At 46.2% G+C, this 22,918-nt stretch overlaps 1 protein-coding gene and 1 long non-coding RNA gene across 2 annotated transcripts in view; one reads left to right on the top strand and one right to left on the bottom strand.

The window, feature by feature from the left end:
- Positions 1-22,918, top strand: part of march1 (membrane-associated ring finger (C3HC4) 1) — a 62,854-nt gene that overhangs the window by 30,531 nt on the left and 9,405 nt on the right. The window contains exons 3-4 of the mRNA XM_035418771.1: positions 20,284-20,334; positions 20,934-21,013. Coding sequence (XP_035274662.1) covers positions 20,284-20,334; positions 20,934-21,013 — 131 coding nt within the window. The remainder of the gene's footprint in view (positions 1-20,283; positions 20,335-20,933; positions 21,014-22,918) is intronic.
- On the bottom strand, positions 9,172-18,129 carry LOC118227826. The gene is made up of 3 exons (XR_004765355.1): positions 18,058-18,129; positions 17,514-17,595; positions 9,172-9,887 (listed from the first exon to the last, which is right to left on the bottom strand). It is a non-coding gene; the product is annotated as an uncharacterized LOC118227826 (long non-coding RNA).

Raw genomic sequence — 22,918 nt, 5'->3', positions numbered from 1 at the left:
TATTGTATAAACTTTTAGTTTTCTACCTCAGGCACTTCTTTTTTATTTTTTATAAAACGTTAAAAAAATAGCATCACATATTTACCGCAGCTGCCTTTCCGTGTTAATTAGTTTAATTTGGATTTTCCGCGGTGTCAAGTGTTTCCAAAGCGTCCGCCGACCGCACGACAAGTTTGAACAGAGCCTTAATCCGGTCGGCAAGCCTGATCAAACGTACCGCTGACTAGGAAACAGAAACCGTTCCGAATGTAATGACGCCCGCCCTCGTCCCGCGGGAAAGCGAGCCGGAGAGAGAGGAATGCGAATGCATTGTTATTCGCAGCGGAATTATAAATGCATGTTAATGCGGTTTTGATGAACTCGTTGCTGTTTACAGATAAGCAGAACACGCCAACATGAAAGCATTTCTAAAATGTATTAATTAATTCGTTCATTCATTCATTCATTCATTCATTCATTCATTGGTAGTGCGGTGAGTATTGGAAATTGATTCCGCTGTAGGCCTAATTCCCCTCAGTGGGTTGATTTTGGGGTGGCAAGGTGGTGCCAGCCCCACAGCAAGAAGGCACTGGGTTTGAATCCTGACAGGGGGCCTTTCTGTGTGGAGTTGGCATGTTCTCCCCGTGTGGGATGTGTGAGAGAGAATGGTGTATGCCCTGCAATGGATTGACAACCTGTCCAGGGGTGTATTGCTGACTCACTTGCTGCATAGACTCCACGTCTCTGATTGGAAATAAGCGGTTTAAGAACGTGGATGGATTCACTTTGGTGTCTTCGCCAGCTATTACAATGTACACAGTTGCCTGTGGTTCACAGTTGGGTTATTGTTGACCGTGTGGCAGATCTCAGCGCGGTGGAAGGTACTGCCTTCTTTAGCATCTCGCTCCCAGATCTTCACCACAACATGGTGGAAGTAATCCAGCCCCTTCGCCCTAGGGAATAGCAGAGCTATAAATACAGCTGATTAGCAAACCGCCCCCGTGCTTTAATCCATCCATGCAGAGGTCTTAAGCCGGTGCATTAAAATAGCGCAGCACGGTGGCTGTTTATGCAAAAGAACAAAACGGTTACCTGAGAGAAAAACAGCATTTGTCCGTGGCAGACTCACGTGTTTGGGGGAAAATAATCGTTCGTGTGATTCAGTGGTGAAATGAGAGGAGAATGGGGCATTGTGATGCCCTAATAGAAGTAGAGGCCATGTGCTGTCAGTCACTGTGTCCCTGAACCAGTATCATCAAGGTAAATGATGTTTTTATACTTAGAACACAATAATTGGTTTGAATACAGTATCCCAGATCTCCCCCCGTTCATATTGTGTGAGCTGTGGTATTATACCAAATAAAGCAGCGAGGACTGTATTCAGGGCCTGAAACTCAAAGCAGAAATGATCAGGTGGGTTGAATGTAAATGATCCGCGTTCACATTCATATTACATCCAGTCTCTTTTTACTGAAGGTCTACTGCACTTTTTAAAAGGTGTCTTGACAACCGATAGATTATTAAAGAAGACGAATCTCGGGGGGGGGGAGGAGAAGTGAATACCGTGCCGAATTGCGTCGTCCATTTCAGGAGGTGTCTCGCGCGACCCCCATGCGCAGCGCTCCGGATTCCTGCTTATTTAGTTGTCACATCATTAGATTGGCACGCATTCCTTTTCAAGCGCTTGAAGTGGGTGCTGAGAGAGGGACAGAGAGAGAGAGAGAGAGAGAGAAAGGATACACAGAGAGAATGAGAGGATAGAGAGAGAGAGAAAGAGAGGATGGAGAGAGAGAGAGAGGATAGAGAGGGAGAGTGAGAGAGAGAGAGAGAGGATAGAGAGAGATAGTGAGACAGAGAGGATAGAGAGAGAGAGAGGATAAAACATGTTTGTTCAAATGGACTCGCCATAATTGGGCACCTTTGCGCGAGCTAGCTGGAGTCCGCACGCAGTCCGTGCTCAATCAGGGCTCGCCCCGCCAGATCCTCCCTTGGACCGCAGTCACCTGGCTGCCGACCGCGCGTTCTGATGTGCGAGAGAGCGCCCGGCCTGACAGCCTCTCCCCGACCGAGTCCCCGAGCGCCCGCCGCCAAGATGGATTCTCGGGAAGCGGAGAAATGGCGCCGTGTCGTCCCCCGAGAAGGGAAGGCTTTGTTAGCGCGCGTGTGAAGCCGCCGCGCAGCTGGCCCGGGGCGGGCGGACTGAGCGCCAACTCCGCCGGTTTCGGAGACGCGTCTTAGCGCCCCCGAAGGTTTAGCGGCCTTTTCGCGGGTCAGGCAGAGATAAAGGAGGAAATGGCGCCGGCTGACGTTACGAATAACCCCGCCTGATTCTCCACGGTTTCGAGGTTCAGACTACAGAAGAAAGAGTAATCGGCCGGGGGGTGGGGGGGGGTGGGCGGGGGGGAGGTACAGAGAGGCTGGTGTCGGAGATGTGCGAGCTTTGCAAAGCTTTGGAAAGATTTGGAGACATTTCCGAGGAGGACACCCTTATTAAAGTAAATCTCGGCGCTCAGCTCCGGGTGGAGATGTGATCCGGGGCGGAGCAGAAACCCCAGTGCATTCTGGGTGTACAGTGCCAAAGTTGCCTCCTGCTAGTTGCACAGAGAGAGAGAGAGAGGGGATTAATCCAGGTACAATGGTGCCAGTCTTCAACATCAGGGACTGAATGATATTTAATGAACTAACTCTCTCTCTCTGTCTCTGACTCTCTCTCTCTCTAATTAAATACTGATCTGGATTTAATGCAATCAAAAAGGAAAGGGCTTAGTGACACACACACACACACTTCTCACTAAGCCCCTGTGAATACATTTAAAAAATGCAGATTGTTCTTTTATGAACATGTGAGTTGTCAACTCATTGCAGAATGCACTAAAACCATGAGCCCTGGACGTTTTATCTTTGAATAATGGGACTCCGTCCAAGATAGAACAGACAGCAAAAATGATCAGACAAACTGTGTGGGAGTTCTACATTTCCACATGGTATGACATGGCAGTGTATATCACAGCATTACTTGGAAGCATTTGAGTGACAGGATCGGGGGGAGAAAAAAAAAAAAGAGTCGGTGAGCGCCGCTGTGTCACATGACTGCTGAGGTCATCGAGCGCTCCAGGAGCCACGACTCGGTGCTAATGACTCACAGCGGGTCGTCTCCTGCTCGCCGAGTCGGCCGGCTCCTTCTTTCCGCCAACTCCGATCGCTCAGAGATTTCTCCGTGTGTGTTGTGACGCGCTGTCACTCAAAAAGGAGTGGTGCCGCTGCTCTGACGCGGGTGACTTTACTGGGCTGTAGTGCGGCCCTGCAGGGTCCGTCACGCAGGAAGTGACGCTGAGCCGTGGAAAATGAAGCGCATAGCCTACTTGCTGGGCCAGCTGGTGCCTCGTCTCGTCTCGTCCCGTCCGTGTAGCGACCTTTTTTTTTTTTTTAACAGTTTCCCTGTTGGATTCGGTTTCTTATCCGTCAGGCTCTTTCTGCAAATGAACGTTTCAGCCGGCGAGATTCAGCAAATAGACAGAGAGATTGTCCCCTTTTTTTTTTTTTTTTCACAGTCCGACGGCTGTTCCGCTAGCCCTGGTCCTGCGGGATCTGTCCCCAATCATCGCGTAATGCCTCAGAAAGCTGCCGGATGTCGCCGGAAACCGCGAAACGGAGACACAAGCCGCAGGATCTGCGGTGTCGCGGTCAACGGGTCGTTCAGGTTGACTGGGGAATGTGCTTGCTCACAAGTAGAAACTTTATTCGTTTGCTCGTTCATTTAAAAAGAAAATGGCCATGACCTGTCAACTCCATTTATTATTCTACTATTTTGGTGAAGTAGACACCTGACTAATACTTTGATCCTGTTTGCCCATGTGAAAATGAGTATGCTGAAGTATACCTGAAGTATACTATTTTATACTCAAGAATACGTTAATTACGTTTATGTAATTATGCTTCAAGAATGCTGAGTATAGTATTTTTTCCAAATGAGTGATCTATCCAGCCCCACAGGAGTATAAAAAAAATATTCAGCCAGATAACAGTTTATTGCATTCCAGACAATTTCTTTCAGAGGGGGAAAAAAAACTGTACTGACCCTCAAGGAATGAATTATTCCATCATATTTTACATGAAATGACAGTCAGTCAGCAGATGCTCTTGTGCAGAATGACTCAGAAGTGGAGAACATGAGTTTTGTATCAGAAATATAAAAGTGTGACGCCACCAGAATAAATAACTAGGCAGTGAAAGCTCATGTATAAATCAAAAGTGTGAAGTTAGCTGAACAAAGCAACAATTTTTGCAAACAAAAAGTATTCCAGTACATCAGGTAACTGTATATTTAACCCTTTTAAGGGTAGTTTTAAATAATGTTTTTTGAATGTTCAGTTAAGAACATTCTAATCACATACAGTATTTGATTATAAGAGCAGGTCATATCATAATGGTTCTTATTAATAAGCCCTACTGTTTATCTACAGGCCTTCTCTGTGTTAAAAGTTAATAATACCCATTTCCACCACACTTTCACTGCTTTTTCATTTGATTAGATTAATCTCTTCTTCTCCGTGTTCTTATTTATGCTCAGCTTCATTTTAATATTGATAATTACATGATAAAATTTAGTAATCTTTAAATAAGTTAGCTTATAAAGCCTACTGAATATGCTATTTAAGGGGTTCAGACCTACAGTGTTTCCCCTTTGCCATTGAAGTATAACGCAATGTCTCTGAATTTGATACTATAAACAATTGAGGATCGCATAGCCTAGAATTTGATGGTTGTCACTAAAAATTATTTGAAAATGTGGGCTACAGTAGATTTTTGTAACCAACTATGCATTTTATTGTGTATCACAGCAGTACAGATTTGTCATTGTGTATACCCACTGACAGCAGTGCTCCAACATTATCTGAACTGCTAGTTGTTCATGCTTGCTTAGTCATGTTTTGTTTCAAATTAAGACTAGGAGGAAGTTCAGAAACAGTGGTGAATAATGTAGCGTGCCACGTAGGCTAAATCCGTTTATTAGGACTGAAGGGCGCTGTAAAACAGCTTAGCTCGAGCGTTCACGTTTGCTGACTGAAGCGCACGCTCTTCGAATTGCAATTCTCACGATATCTTCTGTCTCACGATTTCTTTTCCGTCTGCATCGGCACGTATTTCAGTGGAGAAAAGTGTATTTTAGAATTTTAAAAAATAACGGTGTCTCCTTCTTCGAGAATGCACTGTAGGGGTTCGGAAATCACAATGGAGTGATTGACATGCTAGGACCGCATCATTCCGGAAAGTGAGTGTTTGGAACCGCTCTGTCTTGTTAGTTGTCAGCCGGCACATTGGACTCCGCCCCCCCTGAGCCGAGCGCATCAATTCCTACAAACGCAAGAGGGCTCGCCACAAATCAGAAACCCGTCTCCCGTGAGAGCCGCTTGTCAGAGGAGCAGATGGAGGATTTACGACACGCGTTAAAAAGGCCTCGGAAGGAACGAATGACTCGGAAAGTGCGGAAGGAACTTTTCAGGAATCGGAGACGCTTCGACGGGTGTTTAATTCGATCCATGATGCGGCCTCGAAAAGACGCGGAGGCCGCCACACCAAGCTGTGCCAGGTCAACCGTGACCCGACGTGACGTCAGCGCGATAAAAGCAGCTCCGTCACTTTGCCTGCAAATATTGTGAATTTTGTTTGGGGTTGTTCCTTCGACTGCCCCCCAGCATATCATCACCTAAACGCAACGATTGTACTGTATTAATTAGCTGCTACACCTCGTCCAAAATCCCTACTGCTTTTCTGGACAGTTTATAAGGGCTGTGTCCCAAACCGCAAACTTCCATGCTCCACACTACCGTGCTCCGGAATACGCACTCCAGGCAATGCTTGGGACTATGCACTCCGAACCATGGAAGTGCAGTAGCACGGAGAAACAGTTAAATGAGTGGGATGCACTTCGTGACGACATCTGACCCATAACCTTTAACCTTTGCCGTAACTATCGGTAAAATTCCGGTAATAAACCTGAGGGGAATAACGTGAGAGTGAGAGGGCATATTATCGACCATCTGAAATGCTACCGCATTTATTTCATATTTAATCAAGCGGACTGGACTCCGTTACCTATTTAAACGCAAGTCTTGTAAAAATTACACATAACTGTCTAAATGGGAAAAAATCTTACTTAATACATATACATTTTAGTTATATTTATATTCTAATTAATTCCATAATCGCGAACATTAAGTAGTGCAAATGTCGCTTCTTCTTAATGGCTATTTTGCTTCCTGCTACTTGGGTTACAACTGTGAATATGTAACGGATCGCTAGAAATGCTAGTAGGGACCAGCCTTTTTCATATTAACCTGAAATACACAAGACGGGACACTTCTACAATATGATCTCAAGTAAAGACAAGTTCCATTAATCTCTATGCAGTGGCAGATACATGTCCCCGTAGCAACTAAAGCTAGCACTGGGCGAAAATCGCGAAAGTACTGAAAGAATTACCTCCGGAGGATAACAAGGACGTTTTTTTCTACATAACTAGGTACAGGTTGTTACTTATATTTCGCCTATTTTACATAGACTACAGTTGAAAATCTGATGTTTTTCTGTCTACCGAACGAACCCGGTCGGTAGATGCTCACACTGAGTAGTAGTAGGCTACTGAAATATTATGATCTAGACTAACCAGTAGGCTAATATAAGCAACTTTTTGCGAGCTAGCCACTTCAATTGAATTCTCCTTTTTGCTGTCAGAAGAGCAGTGGAAGGCAACGATAGCTTGGAAAATATTAATTGCAGTTTGGATAGCTTTCAGTGTACTGTCAACCCCATAATAAAGTTGCCATTTCATTGTAAACAGTCGTGTCTGTTTTTTCATTATTTTCGCGCTGTATACTTTCGCGCTGGGTACTCAGTTAGGCAACATTTATGGAGCCGGTCATGTTTGTGGTGGCTACTCCATAGGCAAGGGGTGTATTTCAAATTAAATGAAAAGATGGGCAGTGGCGAGAATAAAACGGCAGTTTATAATTCAAGACGGGACCCGACGATTAGCACCGATGTATTCAATATAGCTCGTTACACTCGTTAAAAGTACATATCTTTAAACTAATAAAAACAACTGATACTTTACGTATTGCGTTATTCATTAACACTGTACCACTTTATTTATACACCAACTCCTGTTTACCATTTTCCTATGACATGATTTCAGTTTCCAATCCGAGAGAGTAGCCTACACTAGACTGTCATCCGCCATTACCGTTGTTTTTGGCCGTTTTCGCGAAAGGAATTATGGTATTTTTCCCAGTCGGAGCATGCACGGATGCACACTTCAAATTTTGATCAAATGGAGTGCGCATCCGGGTACTTTATCCGTGCTCCGCACTACCGAACTTCGGTTTGGACTCGCACTCCAAGATGGCGGCATGCTCGCTATGTGCACTCGGAGCATGGAAGTATGCGGTTTGGGACACAGCCAAGATCTCCAATCTTGAGGACTCTGGAGGTTTACCATAGATGTATTTCTGTTTGTACAAGAGCGGCTCAATAAATGAAGTAGCACATTTAAAAAAAAAAAAAAAATTAAAAAAAAAGATTCCCAGTTCACCTTTTGGCCATACCTTCTGTTTAATATCGTATCCCACACATACCGTTGTGTAGGAGTCAGAGAAGAGAAGGGAGCCAGATACAAAGCTATGCTGCTGCTATGATTTTTAAAAAAGTTTATTGAAACTGTATTTCTAGTTGGCCGGTTCCCATATGAAATTTTATAACCGGTACCTTGAACACATTTTTGCAAGAAAGCCTGACAATTTGACATGCCTAAGGCCAATGTTGTAGGATATTGGCTTGCATCCTACCAGCGTAAACTGCAGTTTGTTTTATTGGGCCCTTTGGTGCTAACCACAGATTCTGCCGTCCTCAGCTTTTTTTCTTTTTTTTACTAGCTTGGGCTGCAAATGTAAAAAAAAAAAAAAAATTTTTATTACTTTTCAAATTCAAGTAAGTTTTCACATATCCATATAATACACATGAAATATCTGTCCATAAAACCGGCTGCACCGCAGGTAGCTTATGATGGCTTTAAATCGTTAACGGGCCCTGCAGCCTGGGGGGACACGTTTCCTGTTTACCCAGCGACTTCCTGCTGAAACACAGCCACAAATCTGGGGAGGCAAAAGACCTGGTAGGAGCCAGAGGGAATTTAATGACATTTGCAGTGAGAATGTCTTGATGAAACGGCACACCATCTTTTTTTTACAGCTATAATAAGATACATCGGTGCCTTTTAGAAATTGTTTACTTAGCTGTACATACAGTTGTGCTGTGAGCATGCTTTATTTAAAACCGCCTTGTGAAGCAGCTTTGGAAGCTTTGGAATTTAAGGCACGCAACCTTAACCAAACTTATGGTAGTTATAGAATTAACATCCCACACGTGAAACCGATCTGAACCATCAGGAAAGCAGTTTATGTAAACCTCGATATGGAGATGTGGCACAAATATTGCTACGCCACGCTAAAGGTGTCGATGTATCCTACGGCCTTTTGGAGGCATTCACTGGCTTCTTCTTAATCCAAAGGGTCACATTGTAGTAATTATCCTTATTGTTGCTTATTTGAGGTACGTTGTAGCACAGTGGGTAAGGAACGGAGTGTAGCGCAGTGGGTAAGGAACTGGGCTTGTAACCGAAAGGTCGCAGGTTCGATTCCCGGGTAAGGACACTGCCGTTGTACCCTTGAGAAAGCTACTTAACCGGAATTGCTTCAGTATATATCCAGCTGTATAAATGGATACAATGTAAAATGCTATGTGTAAGTCGCTCTGGATAAGAGCGTCTGCTAAATGCCTGTAATGTAATGTAATAGAGGGGCTCATTCAGGGCTGCAATAAAGCCCTGTTTTTATTAATTTATTCATTTGCTTATTTATTTATTTGCTAAAACAATGCAGACGACATGCGTACGTATTCAGTCGATTTAATTGCGCTCTTTGGGCGAATCCCTTTGATCTTTTCTCTCGCTACGTGCTTCCGCGGCGCGTTTGGTTTCAGGGGACGTCCTGCCGATGCAGGATTTCGGCTTTTCGGTTACGGCCCGACGGCTCGCTCTGCGAAACGACGGTGGCCTCGGGGCCCGGGCCTACAGTACTGGCCAAAAGTATTTGGCCACCTGTGTGTAAGGTTAAAATAACCTTAGGTAGACAGTAATTCAGGTAATATATCCACATTTATTGAATGACAAACCAAAGTATAAACTTGTTTTTTTTGTCAATTTATACCTACAACAACGCAAAAAGTTAGTTATTTTGACGAAAGTTTAACTTAAACTTTCGTCAAAATAGCCTCCTTTGGCTTTAATTACAATTAAAAAAATTATTGGAACTCTAACCAATCAGGTGGAGGGGTAGTTAAATCTTATGACTGACATATTATCTACCTTAAGTTTTTTTTAAAACCACAGCTAGCCTAATACCATTGGCCTGTAGTGTAAGTAAAATAGACTCTAAACCTGCAAGAAATATGGCAAAGAAGGCGTTCGGGTTAGATGTGCGGGGCCAAGTAAATACATTGTGACAAGTTTATTACCCGTGGGAAATTGCAAAGAAGCTTAAGGCGCAGTGCTGCTAGCGAGTAGAGTCAGGCGTGCCAAATCAAAGTTGAAACGAAAACCTACATGACGGTAGATTTCAAGGAACAGGATTAGCCACCACTGCATTGCTGCGTTTAGTCACTCTGGATGACAGGGTCTCATCACTTCCCCCTGCTGGTCATTCGGGTGCCTGCAGTTCCTCCCGTTGAGCTGCGCATGCAGGGGTCATCCTCCAGCTCGTGTCTGTGCGTGCCCGACTCCCCAACGGCAATGCGATAAGAAGCGGTGGCGGCCATGACTTGCTTTGGAGGAGAGGCCGGGCTTGTCTGAGCGCCTCAGAATTGATAGAGGTTGCAGCAGTGAGAAAAAAGTGTAGAGAGAAAAAAAAGAAAAGAAAAAAAAACATTCACCGGAAGCAAAGGAAGTGAATTTGGGTCATGGACTCCAGCGTGTAACTTTAGCATACCCGTGTTCATATTTTGCATGGCCCGTGTATCGTTAGCGCTAATAGAAATAACAGACATTTCACTTGAACCATTAGGGTTCGTTCATTTAAAATCCCAAAGGAAATGCCCCAGAGGTCCCGGTTGTTTGCCGTGGCCCAGGGAACTCTGCATAATTCAGCTTCCTCCCGCTGAGAAGTTTATCGAGAGAGCGTAATTGGCACAGTTCATATTATTCACTGACCCTGTGGGAGAGAAGCACAAACTCCAGAGCCCCACACCTGTGAGTTTCATTCACTGCTGATGATGTAATTATCAGACAGCCAGGCTGACCTGCTGCTCTGCTACAGGTGACCTGGGGTGGCGGGGGGGGGGCATCTTCATTAGACTCAGGTGAGGTTTGATTTTGACCCCCCTCCCACCCCACCCTCCTCCATAGAATGCCTCTTGCTATTCTTCACCTGCCACCATCATTGCAGTAACAACATGAACTCAGCTAGCCTTGACAGACATGTGTCTTAATTCACTTGGATTACAAAGAGGAGGGAGAGGGCGAGAGAGAGGGGGCGAGAAAGAGAGAGAGAGAGAGAGAGAGAGAGAGAGAGAGAGAGAGAGTTCACTAGGGTTATAGCAGAGAGAGATGTGGAGACTTGTATAAAAACAAAGTGTACTTTACATTTGAAAGAGTAAGGGAAGGAGAAAAACAGGTAGAGAGAGACGTGGAGAGATGTGGACATTTATTCTACACCTACACTGCTGAAGAATGTTGTGTGGTCTCATGGGGTGGGGCCCATAAGGGTGTTAATACATTTGAGGGACTTCAGTATCCCTGACGCCTCACAGCCAGAAGGTACCGGGTTCGAATCCCACCCGAGGGCCTTTCCGTGTGGAGTCTGTGTGTTGTTCCCGTGCACACGTTTCCTCCAGGCACTACGGTTTCCTCCCACAGTCCAAAGACATGCAGGTCAGGCTGAATGGAGAATCTTAATTGCCTGTAGGTATGAGTGTGTAAGTAAATGGTGTGTGGGCCCTGCGATGGATTGGTGGACTGTCCGGGGTGTATTCCTGCCCAATGCATGCTGGGACAGCCCCGCCCCCCAACCCCCAACCCACCCCCGCAACAACCCTAACCAGGAGAAAGTGGTTTACAATAATATGGATGGATGGATGGATGGGTAGATTGATGGATGGATGGATGGATTTAAGGATTTCATGCACAACATGATGGTTGTTTGGGTGCTTTTTGAGTGACCTTTGGATAATGAACAGGACAGAGAGCTACTTTCTGGTTGCAATATACATATGCTGCCCAGCCTGTGCACGTGCTGCCTAGAAATACGATGAATCACTTTAATGAAGAGTTGGGAGCAAGCAGATTTTTCAAAGCTTGCCATTCACCATGAAATAACAGCCCTTGAAAGACGTGTGGGGCTTGTGGAGCTGGCAGCTTTGTCGCTGATAAATCGAACTCCCAAAAACGGAACACTGCTCCGAGCAATTGCAGTCACAAGACAGGGAGTCGAAGCTCTATACGTGGCCACTGTTTTCAATTATTTTCTATTTTGAATCACTGTTATTTTAAGGTTGCCTGTGTAGGTGATGCAGTGCTTGCAAGAAATATTTCCTATACTGCAATAATTTGTTAATTTGGATAGATTAGTTTAAAATACTTTAAGCCATGCATTTTAAGCAATGCATTGGAATATGCAATCACCTTCAGTTTGCATTGCAACACTTTCCTTTATTATTCAATGTAGTGTTGTAACAAGTATAGATTTTTTTTGCTAGGTCTACAATGTATTTCCAGGCCACTGCATATGTAGTTGCTGGCCTGGGAATGCATGCTGGCCTGGTCTGGTGCATTTGCTCATGTTCATCAGGTGAGTTTACCTATGCATATTCAGGTATACTCACTGTGTTCCCCTACACAGTAGAACACTCCAGATAACTGCGTCTGTTGAATGCGGGCGATGTCATCAGTATCATGTATGTATCATGTAGCTGGCAGCAGTGGAGAGGACTGGCCGATGGCTGATCATTTTCCCTTTGGAAGTGGCCTTTCTCTTGGAGAGGGCTCCACTAAAGTCCACCACTTTAGTGGCTCGTTTGATATCTCCCTGATAACTGCCTGCTCAACTCAATGATAGACCTCATTTCAAAGCAGCCCCATTGGAAAAGCTTGTGGAACAGTTAAACGGTGCAATTTAATGGATTTACGTCACGTTGGAAAATGTTAACGTTTCATGCGTGTGAAGTATCGATGCATCTGTTCACTGAGCGTCTTTGTGTTAAATCTGGATATCCGTTTTTGAAAATGTCTTCTCCGCTGTTTCATTGAGGATCGGATCTCAAATGTTCTCAGGACTGCAAATCTGTTTTAAAGTTCAACCTTTCAAAGGGACGGCAGGAATGCTTCACACTGAGCTTTAACGGGCCGTGAAGTGTTCACATCCAGGCTATGGAGAGCGGGTTGTGTTTAAGAGCTGAAGAAGTGTGTGTGCGATATTCATCACTCACACATTACCAGTCACACCGAACAGTGTAGTACTGATATGGGGGTTACTGCAAATGAAGGTAAATCATGGGGAGGGGGGTCAATTAAACCCCTTAGACCACAGAACTGCATTACAACTGGATCAGCTATCCGAACCTGTGAGATAAGAATTAGCTGCTCCAGTTGTGATGCAGTTCTGTGGTCTGAGGGTTTAAACTTGAGGTTTAAACTCCAGCTAAGTACCCTGTGATTGACTCTGTATGTCTCAGACCACAAACTGAATGAATGTCTCTCTCAAAGAAGAGGTTCTTAGTCCCGGGACATCTCCTGATGAAATAAAGGTTAAATGGACCATACAATGAAGGTCACTGGATGAGTCCATATGGCAAATTCTAGACTGCAAATGATTTTCAAAATTCTGGAGCTAGCCACTTAGCGTAAAATGATTCACTTCTTAATAGCACTTCTCAAGTTGTTTTTAATACCGAATGTTCTGAAGATCCAGTTATTTCTCTTGCTATTTTCTATTTGTGTTCAAAATGCTGAAGCTGTTTGATGCATCGTTGACCTTGCTTGTTTGCGTACTACACACAAGTAATACATAATACAGGAAATACACGTACGGCAGTGTGCTTAAGTCATTGTGGATTATGCAGTGAAGTGCAAACAGTGAAAGCTAGCATACGCGTACTGGTGGCTCTGCAGTATCAAGGCTGGCTACAGGAACACGCTGTGTTTGTACCAGGCCAGTGGTACCAAATGAAAGAGGTCTGACACTGACAGTAAAGCCTGAAGCTGTTCACATCAGGCTCTGAGAGAGAGAAGTGAATGCCTGCATTGCTAAACATCGGCCGCACGGTTACTGTCTGGGTCTGTCTGGCCATTAAAGCGGTGGTTGAAGAGAACCGCTTCAGACGCCGTGGCAACGACGACGACGACGACGACGACGAGTCGCGCGCGGCTCACTTAATGCGGAGAAGCCACTTGAAAAGGAGCAGGGCTAATGAAAATGAAATTGAATTCTGCCTGTGCTCCGGGTGGTCTGCCTGCCGTTCTTATCAACGCGCTGGATTCGGAGGTGCGCGCTGAAATGAAGGAGCGTCTACTCCAGGCGAAGAACAGTTGTGTTCTGAGTCTGATGTTTTTTTTTTTTCTTACAAAGGCTCCCTCCAGGATGAGAGCTGTGAAACAGCACTGACTGAAGGCAAAGGCAGGACTTCCTGATAAAAAAGACGTGTGAACAGGACATGCGCAGCTAATACTCTTTTGGTTAGTCTCTGTTCAGTACGAAAGTAGAACTGAACAAAACACTTTGTACCAGGTGTCTTTGGTGTGTCTGGCTGAAGACTTCCCTGCAGTCCATATAAAAGTCGATTTCCAGGTCCTGTCACACACACACACACACACACTCTCTCACAGACACACACACACACACTTTCACAAACACACATACACACACACACACACACACTCTCTCACAGACACACACACACACACACACACACACACACACACACACAGACAGGCACACACAAACACCCACTCTCACAGACACAAACGTACATGCACACACACACACACACACACACACACGCACAGTAGTTACTGGATACTGAAATCACTTTTATGGTTTGTTATGTCCCCAGCCCTCATAATGGTGGTGGTTGCCTGGACACACTTGCATCATGGTCCTATGTTCCTTTTTCTGGTTATATCTCAGCCATGTGAGGGCAGTATAGGGACTCATTATGAACAGGAAGAAAACTGCTGATTTCAGTTACACATATGCTACGTTTTAGTGACTAATGCAATGAGGGACACATAAGTGTGTGTGTGTGTGTGAGTGAGAGAGAGACGTGTGTATGTGTGTTTTGGCGTTTTGATGACTAGTGTAATGAGGCGTGTGTGAATGTGAGTGTGTGTGTGTGTGTGCGCTTGTGTGTGTTTTTGTGTCATTCTGGTGCAATGACTCTGTAATACTGGTGTCAGGTGATGTTTAGCTCACGTACATATTTAAGCACAAAGCAAAAGGAAGTGCTGATCGGTTTGAAGTATTTGTCCATACACTGGTAAACTCAGCATTTCTGTTTTGGGTATATTTGTTCTCGTATCCGGATAGAATATGGCATAGTTGGCTTATACTCTGCTCTGCCCTACCAAGTGATACGACTTGGATATGCAGCGAAATACAGTAATTAGCACAGCATGGCGAAAGATGTTCTATTGACCTCGAGATTGCCCTTTAAAGTTTATTTCCACGGGGGCCTTTGGCATTTGACTCCCCTGCTGGACGTGCCCTGTCCCAGAGCGATGAGTGTTCATGAACGGATGTCGGCCATCTTAGTTGCCAGCTCACACCTCTACTGCCATTACAGTGCATTCAGAAGCCAAAATGCCAGCGTCACACTCAGGAAAAACAGGTTTTCTATGGACCCCAGGGGACATTTTCAGTTGGACACACCAAAGTAATGGACACTTGGTACATAAAAAAAAACATTTTTTCAGTTTCATTTTCACGTAGAACCATATGAATGTTACTCATTTGACAGCTATAGACTAAATGTAACGCCCCATATTTTCTTCCTCTTTTTTCGGAGAGCTCCTCCCCACTCCTCTCCTTGCCCCCCCCCCCCCCCCGACGCTTCCTCAGCTGTAGACCTAAATAAAATAGACATGAAACAAACGCCATGGTAACCGGAGCCCGTATGATTCCGACCGGGTCGCCTGGCTTTCATGTGTGTCATCAATAATGCAAGGGGCGGGGTGTAGAGTTCCCTCCGCCCCCACCCGGGGGCGTGGCTCAGAGGCGCTCAGACGGAGCCGCCTGGTTCGGCAGCCGGACTCGGCCCCGGTCCCCCTCCCCTCCGAGACGCGCGTCCACCACCGCGCGTTCGGCGGCGAAGCGGCAGGACGCGGGGTGCTCCGGCCTCGGCTGGGACGATGGTGTGCATCGCTAACGGCGACGGCGCGGGGTGCGGCCCGAAACCCGACGGCGGCGGCGGCGACGCGCAGGCAGGGGGCGCAGGTGCGGACCCGGAGCCCGACCCGCAGGTGACCCGCGAAACGACCGCGCCGCCCCGGGGGCCAGCGCTAGGGCCCGATTTCAACACTCGCTCAGCGTTGAAATAAGGCTCTCTTCGGTAAAGGGACGGTCATGCGTGCAGATTCACAAGCACTGTGGGTGATGTAGCAGGCTGGTCGCGGCGAGCAGTAGCAGCACACTGTGCTAAACGCACACGCACACAGGTAGGCCTGTGTCGCACACACACACAGGTAGGCCTGTGTCAGGTATGGTGGTGTTATTGCACTTTTACGCTTGCCTTGGAGCGGTTACATTGCACAGGTTATCCACTAGCTTCATCTCTCCATCTTCATCTGGTCACTTTTCTCAGGTAAAATAATGGAGTAGTGCTGTGTTTTGCGCTTGTGAAAATGTCTTGTTTTTGATGCGACGGGTTCAGTGAGGCGCCTGTAAGCCGCTGCAGTGAAGACCTCTGCGTCTGCGCAGTTCATTCTGCGCTCTTACATCACGCAGGATTCACTGCGTGAGTCCTCACCCCGCCTGTGAAACGGAAGGGAAATGTCCTCCGGTCTGAAAAATACGAGCTTGCAACTCAGGTGGAGGTGCGTGTGTGTGTGTGTGTGTGTGTGTGCGAATGCGCGTGTATGTGTGTGTGTGTGTGTGTGGGTGTGTGATGGATGTAGATTTATGTGTATCTTAACAGAATTTGAAATGTCAGACCTGAGCCATCAAAGTAGACCGTCCACGGCTACAAGTGCCAATTACTTAAGTTTTATTTTTGGTCGTCTTGGGGAAAACGTACGTAAGACCAGGACTGGAGAAGGCTGCAAATTGCAGGGCTGTCCAAAAATAGAGCGGAAACAGCTAGGTACGCACAGCCCAGTTTCCACCTCTGTGAGCGAGCCTCTGTTATTCACTGTCCCTGAATAACGGTTATAAGACAACGCTGGTAGGCGGATTGGTAACTCAGAATGTGGACGGGCCATGGCCTTTCTTCAGTTATGGGGTGTAATATATCTCAGCCATAGAAATGGCATGAATGTGTTGTATAAGAGAGTTAGTGTGGCCTTCATTCATGGTCTGAAATACAAAATTGGAGTGCATGTATGTCTTGTGTAAGTGCTAGCATGGACTTTATTTGTGGTCTGAAATAGAGAACTGGAGTGCATGTATGTGTCGTATAAGAGAGTTACTGTGGCCTTTATCTGTGGTCTGAAACAGAATTGGAGTGCATGTATGTGTTGTATAAGAGAGTTAGTATGGCCTTTATCTGTGGTCTGAAATAAAGAATTGGAGTGCATGCATGTGTTGTATAAGAGAGTTAGTATGGCCTTTATCTGTGGTCTGAAACAGAATTGGAGTGCATGCATGTGTTGTATAAGAGAGTTAGTATGGCCTTTATCTGTGGTCTGAAATAAAGAATTGGAGTGCATGTGTGTATTGTATATTGCCAGTTAGCGTGGGCCTGTGGGTTCCATGAGACCTTGTACCCAAGGAAAATGGGTTGCAGTGCTAAAATGGTTGAATGTCAGGAAAAAGAAAAGGGCTTCCACTGTAAAATAAAATCCCTCATTCACAGGCGTCATCGATTCCTCGATTTGCTCAGTTCACACTAATCAGGGAAAATGTGGGACGTGAGACGGGCGGTTGGTCTTTTCAGTCAATATTGTGAATAATGTTGGGTTGTGTGGAACTACTTTATCTGTGATGATCCCTACACTACTGAAAATTCTGATGCATTTTATTTTCAATTCTAAAAATATTAAACACCCCTCCCCCCCAATACCCCCTTGTTGTCTTTGACTTGTTTTTGTGCCCATAGTTGTAAAGTCAACTTCTTAATTTCATTGTTTCTAATATTAATGAATCGATTCTCATATCAAACGGTGCATCTGGTTTCACGAGAGTGGCAGTGGCACTTTACTCCATGAAGACTAATAGACTTGTGTGGTGGATCAGCTTGTTTTAAGGGCAATTATCAAGGACAGAGCATCTGCTTACCTTCCTTATGACAAACCGGCTGCTCATCATTTCGTACACGGGCATAGGGTTGCGTACCAAACCCTGGGCTCCGTTTTAGCATCTGCAGGTATATCGACAGAAAAAGCAGAAATATAAAGCGCTGCGTGGTGCGAAGCAGTTCATCACTCAAATAAAGATAAATGAACAGTCGTGATTTATGCATAAAACGAAGTCTTGGAATGCCGCTTGCGTTATTTAGAGCACGTCCAGCGGCACAGGAAGATATACGAGGCGTCATTACATTTTTTTTGCTCGTTTCTCTGCCCGCGCGTGCTGCGAACGCGGAATATATAACCGCCAAAGTGTGTAAAAACGATAGTTAGTGCCGCAGTGGAGAACGAATGTGTAAGAAATAAAACCGTCGCGTGTTTAAAAACGAAAAAAAGAAAACGAACTCAGTGGTGCTATTTTAAAAAACGAAACCCTGGGAAAGTTTTGGATTGGACATGTAGCCCTACTACTGTGTGAACTGGACTTAATGTGTTCATGGTTATGGATAACTGATGCATAATGAGTATCGTACCTTATCGAACCTGTGTTTTGTAGTTGTTCCAAGTTCTTCAGTATGCACTTCCTGGACAGGAAAGCAGCAATATAATCCGCAATACAACGTTACAACAGGGGGTGGCAGTGTAGGAGACTGGGTAAGAGACTGGCCTTGCTACCAGGTTTGATTCTCAGGTAGGACGCTGTCGGTTTTACTTGTGTAAGTCACTCTGGGTTAGAGTGTCTGCTAAACGCTAGTGATGTAAATGTAATGTGCAATAAAACAGTGATTGTGTAACAAAATCCTTAAGCCTTGGTCTGTTAAAACAGCTACACTCTTCAGTTACTGGTCTAAAAAGTTATTGAACTTCACAAATGGTATTGGCAGGTGTGATTTTATCTCTTCCTGTAATATGCTCCAACAGTGTCTTACCACATTGAGAGAATGGATGGGGTACTTTGGAAGTCTCCTGACTCCCTTTCTTTTCAACAGTGGGGTTTTATCTTTATCTTGGATTTTGTCTGTTTTTGGATCTCTCTACAGCCCGTATTCATGGTGCCAAAGAGGAAAATGTCAGTTTTATGGACTTCCATTTTTGTTCATCTTTTAAAAAATCTTTTGAATTGAGCGTTCTGTTTTGATTAGATGGGCTCTTCCTCAGAGTGGTATGACCAGGTCAAGGGACTCGGGTGGGGGTGGTGGGGTGGGGTTAGGCCGGTGTACACAACTTTTTCCCTTTTGATTGAGGATGCATTTTAGGGTGTAGCCTATGTGCTGGACATGTCCCTCCTAAATGAATTTCAACAGAAATTCTTACTAAAGACTGAAATGAAATATAGGCTTTGGACATGGACAAGAAGAAAAAAAAGATACTGAGGACACGAGCTCGGTGTCCTCAACGACAGTCACGGCCTTGCTTACTCATATCAGCTCTGGGGGGGGGGGGGTTCTGCGTATTTGTGGTTTCTGTATCCATTACTAATATTCACGGGTAAAATAAACGGTAATAATAATGAAAGTAAACATTTTTAATTTGATCGCAAAAAATAAGTGTCTCACCAAAGTCTTTTTTAATTGGCCCCGTAAGTAGAGACAAATTGACTGTAAATAAGTTGCCTGGCTCAGGATGTTATGTTGACACCAACTATATTTAGTAACGGGACTGTTTTTGCATTAGAGGCTGTTAAACCACACAGGCAGTCTGCATTCATGGTGTGTGTGTGTGTGTGTGCGTGTGTGTGTATGTGTGTTCACCTGTGTATGTGTGTGTGTGTGGTTTCTTCATTTATTCTTTCAATAGAATATGCCAGTGTAATGCTAATTTCTATGCTGGACATATGAGTAGTTTTTCTTGATTTTTTTTCTTTTGTTACATATCAAATGACTGGCACTTTTTTCTTGCATGTTAACTTTAATTCTTTAACTCATGTTATGCCATGTTAATTGGTAATGTAGATAATTAGATGTTCGTGCATTGTCTGTGTGACCATTTCTCCAAGGGCATGACACCATTATATTTGTGAATGTTTGGAAGTGCATACTCTGTTCCGGCAGCACCGATCGCTGCACGAGCGTAATAACGGACACGGAACCAGAGTTTGAATGGCTGATAGGAGCAGAGTTTATCCTCAGTCATTCAGTGACCTTACGTAGCGTCACCATTTTGCGTACCTCTAGCACATGACTCCCAATCCGCTCCAGTAATCCGAACGATCGTAGTCAAATGAGGGACACCACCAACACCGAAAGCGAATAGCTTTCTGGGAATTCCGCGGAAAACGGCTCCGCTAATTTTCCGCGGAATTCCCAGAAAGAAAAAAAATCTCGCCGTTTCATTTAACCGCGTGTAACGTCGTTAAATGTTTCTACCTGACTGAAGTTCCTTTGTTGCTCGCTTCTGTTAATTTCCATAAAGGGTTGTATTCATTACTGCTCTTCAGAATGCATGTGTCAAATGGCCTCCAGCACAACAACACTTCCTTATTTATAAAACCCCAGTTCTCTGAACATTAGCTAAAATAAACAACAGCTTAGCTCTATGTTGTACGATCAATAAGAAATTAATTAAGTGTTTACAAACCCACACACCGAATTCACTATAGGCCTATTTATGAAAATAATACTCAGTAGTGTCTGCGGTAAGCAATGGAGTCTAAGTAAGTCTCTTGGTACTTTTTTCTAATGATTTTTTATTTTTTATTTCCTTGTCAGGAATGAACATGCGGGTTTTCTCACGTGGTTCTGTCTTCTTTCTCTCCTCAGAGCGAGAAGCCTCCCAGGCGTTCGGGGAGTCGATCCAGCAACATCTCCAAGGTAACGGCAGGAGTGTTCTCCTGCCTTTTGCGAAAAGCAGAGCGAGCAAGTAATCGAAGACACAGCACTTAATACCCAAAGGGCTCTCTGCTTTAAGCCCAGCCACCTTGTGTTTTCCACAAATAAGCCAGTTCAGTGTTTTTTAAGCACATAGTTTATAACTTTTTTTCATTTTCAGATTCACGAAGAGATGAATCTGAAAGTAATTCTAATTATGAATCTGAAAGTAGAGTAAATATCATGGGGTTACTGCCACTTTGCATTTTCTTGTTTGACTAACATCCGTTAGTCAAGGCAAAGACCCTGACTTTAGGTGCAGCTGAAGACCTAGTTTTAGTAACCATGCAAACCAGACGCTCAAGAATGGCATTTAAGGGGTTAAGCCGCAAACAGCGAGTACATCAAAACTTCCTGAATCTAGTTTCACTTTCTCCTGCGCTCACAGCTAGTTCTGTCTTTCTGCTATCACAACCATTTCTGTTTTCGTGCTGGAACTATGACGATTTCTGACCACCGTAACCATTTTTTAAGTTACTGAATTGTCTCCAACAATGCATTTTTGTAAGAAAAAAGCCATGTTGTACGACTGGTCGTTGCAGGCGAGCAGTTCTACGACGGGACTGGGACACACCAGCGTTTCTCGGACGTCTGTGACTCCCTCCTCTCAGGACATTTGCAGGTAGGCGGTGGGAACGAAGGACTCCGACAGACGGGGAATCTGAATCGTGTGAGCCTTTGTTCACCTTGTGCTGTACCACACTGTGTCTTCTGCCTGTCCTGCCGCGTCTTCTGTGTCTAACACAGGCATGCTGACTCCTGTCACAGCCATAACGTCTAATTCTAACGCTCGTGACAAATCAGTCTGGTGTTGTTTTTTTTTTATTTGTTTTTGTTTATTTTTTATTTATTTGAGGTGAAACTGGGCTTCAGTGTCATCAGATAACATTGCAGACTCGAATGGCAGACGATTACAGGGGTGCGATTCTGCCGATTCTCCAGCACTTTGCCCCCCCCCCCCCAGCTGTGAGGTTACGGGGGCAGAGGACCGTCCCTGTTCAAACAATAGCAGCTCACGGGCCCTTCAGCGCTGAGGCGCTGGCCCAGTGTTTACCAATCAGGCGGCACGTAGCGCGCGGCTGCTGCGCTTCCTGCTTAATGAGGAAATGGACGTTTTCGGATCCCAATTGCCCCGGGAGGTCAAAAGAAATTCGGCTCCGTTGCCGAGCAGGTGCCGGGGAACGGGAGCGCTGCGCGTTCGTCGCACGCCTTCAGGAAGTCCCTCAGCCTGTGGCTTAGGAGACGCTTAGGGTCTGAAGATCGGGAGCAATGTGACCGCTTGCGCTTCTGAGTGGAGGGTGAAGAGACTATGATTGGACAGACCAAAATATGAAAATAATAGTGACCTGCCCTAGTCGCTGAAGTCACTGCCCCTAAAAGAAGCAGAGCCCCAAGTCTGAACCCCAGTTACTCCTCAAAATGCTTTTGATCCTCCCCCCTCCCCCCCCCCCCCACGTCTGTCCGACTGTCACTTCACCCCCTTTTTTTTTCCACTCTTCATTCTTCATCTCTGCATGCTGTCGCTGGCTCCGCCCTCCGCCTCCGCTCGGCTCCGCCTCCCCTCAGCTCCTCCCACCCTCTGCCCAAAGTGGAGGAGGACTGTGTGGAGGAGCGCACCCCGGTCACGGTGCTGTCCCGCTCGGGCCAGCCTGCGGGTAAGAGGCAGGTGAAAAAGAGGCACAGGAGGAAGCGGGACGTCCCGCGGGGGGGCGGGGAAAACAGCGGGGGCTCCGACCCCCAGGAGGAGTGCGTCAAGTACCGCGGCCACCCCCGGCGGGACAGAGACTCCTCCGACTCCTCCTCGGACGAGGAGGAGAGCTGGAGGGAGGCGCGTAACTGGGTTCGGGAGCGTCCCAGGAGGGGCCGGGGGGGCCGGGGGCGCCGGGACCGGGAGCAGGCCTGGGACGAAGGGCGGGACATGGAGCTGGTGTCGGTGGAGTCCCGGGACGGTCCCAAAGCAAATGAGGGGGACCGCACCACCCCGCCGTCCGTGGGGCAGGAAGAGGCCGGCCGCCCGGGCCTGAAGAACCGACGGAAACCCCCGGCCAATCAGGAAGAGCGCGGGCCAAGCCCCGCCCCCTCGGCCTCGCAGAAGGCGAAGTCCGGGAGCTTCGAGGAGATTCTGAGCAGTGGGCGGAGCCATGGAAGCTCCTCCCCCCAGGAGGAAGACTGCATCGCCAGGATGTACGAGGAGATTGAGGCTGGGGAGGTCGCCCTGTTCGCCGCCCCCTGCCCCCCCTCGTCCCCCCCAGGCCTGAATTCGGCCTGTCCGGCCGGCAACAGCAGCACAGCCCAGCGGCTCCAGTGCTCGGACGATGAGTTAGAAGTGTGCAGGTCAGTCCGCTCTGTAGCACCCTGAAGAGAAGTAGCCTGCCCCCCACCCCCCCCCCCCCCCCCCCCCCCCCCCCCCCCCCACTAGACAAATATCCCCTCCCCCCTACCGGATAGAACCCCCCATTTTCCAGAAGGGGAACCAAGACGTAGTTCACAGCCGGATTAACGAATCGCGGGGAGGGTGGAGACACTG

Source organism: Anguilla anguilla, chromosome 5, assembly GCF_013347855.1.
Source record: "Anguilla anguilla isolate fAngAng1 chromosome 5, fAngAng1.pri, whole genome shotgun sequence".
Lineage (NCBI taxonomy): Eukaryota > Metazoa > Chordata > Actinopteri > Anguilliformes > Anguillidae > Anguilla > Anguilla anguilla.
Note: the sequence above shows the minus strand (reverse complement) of the source record. Positions and strands in the feature narration are given on the sequence as shown.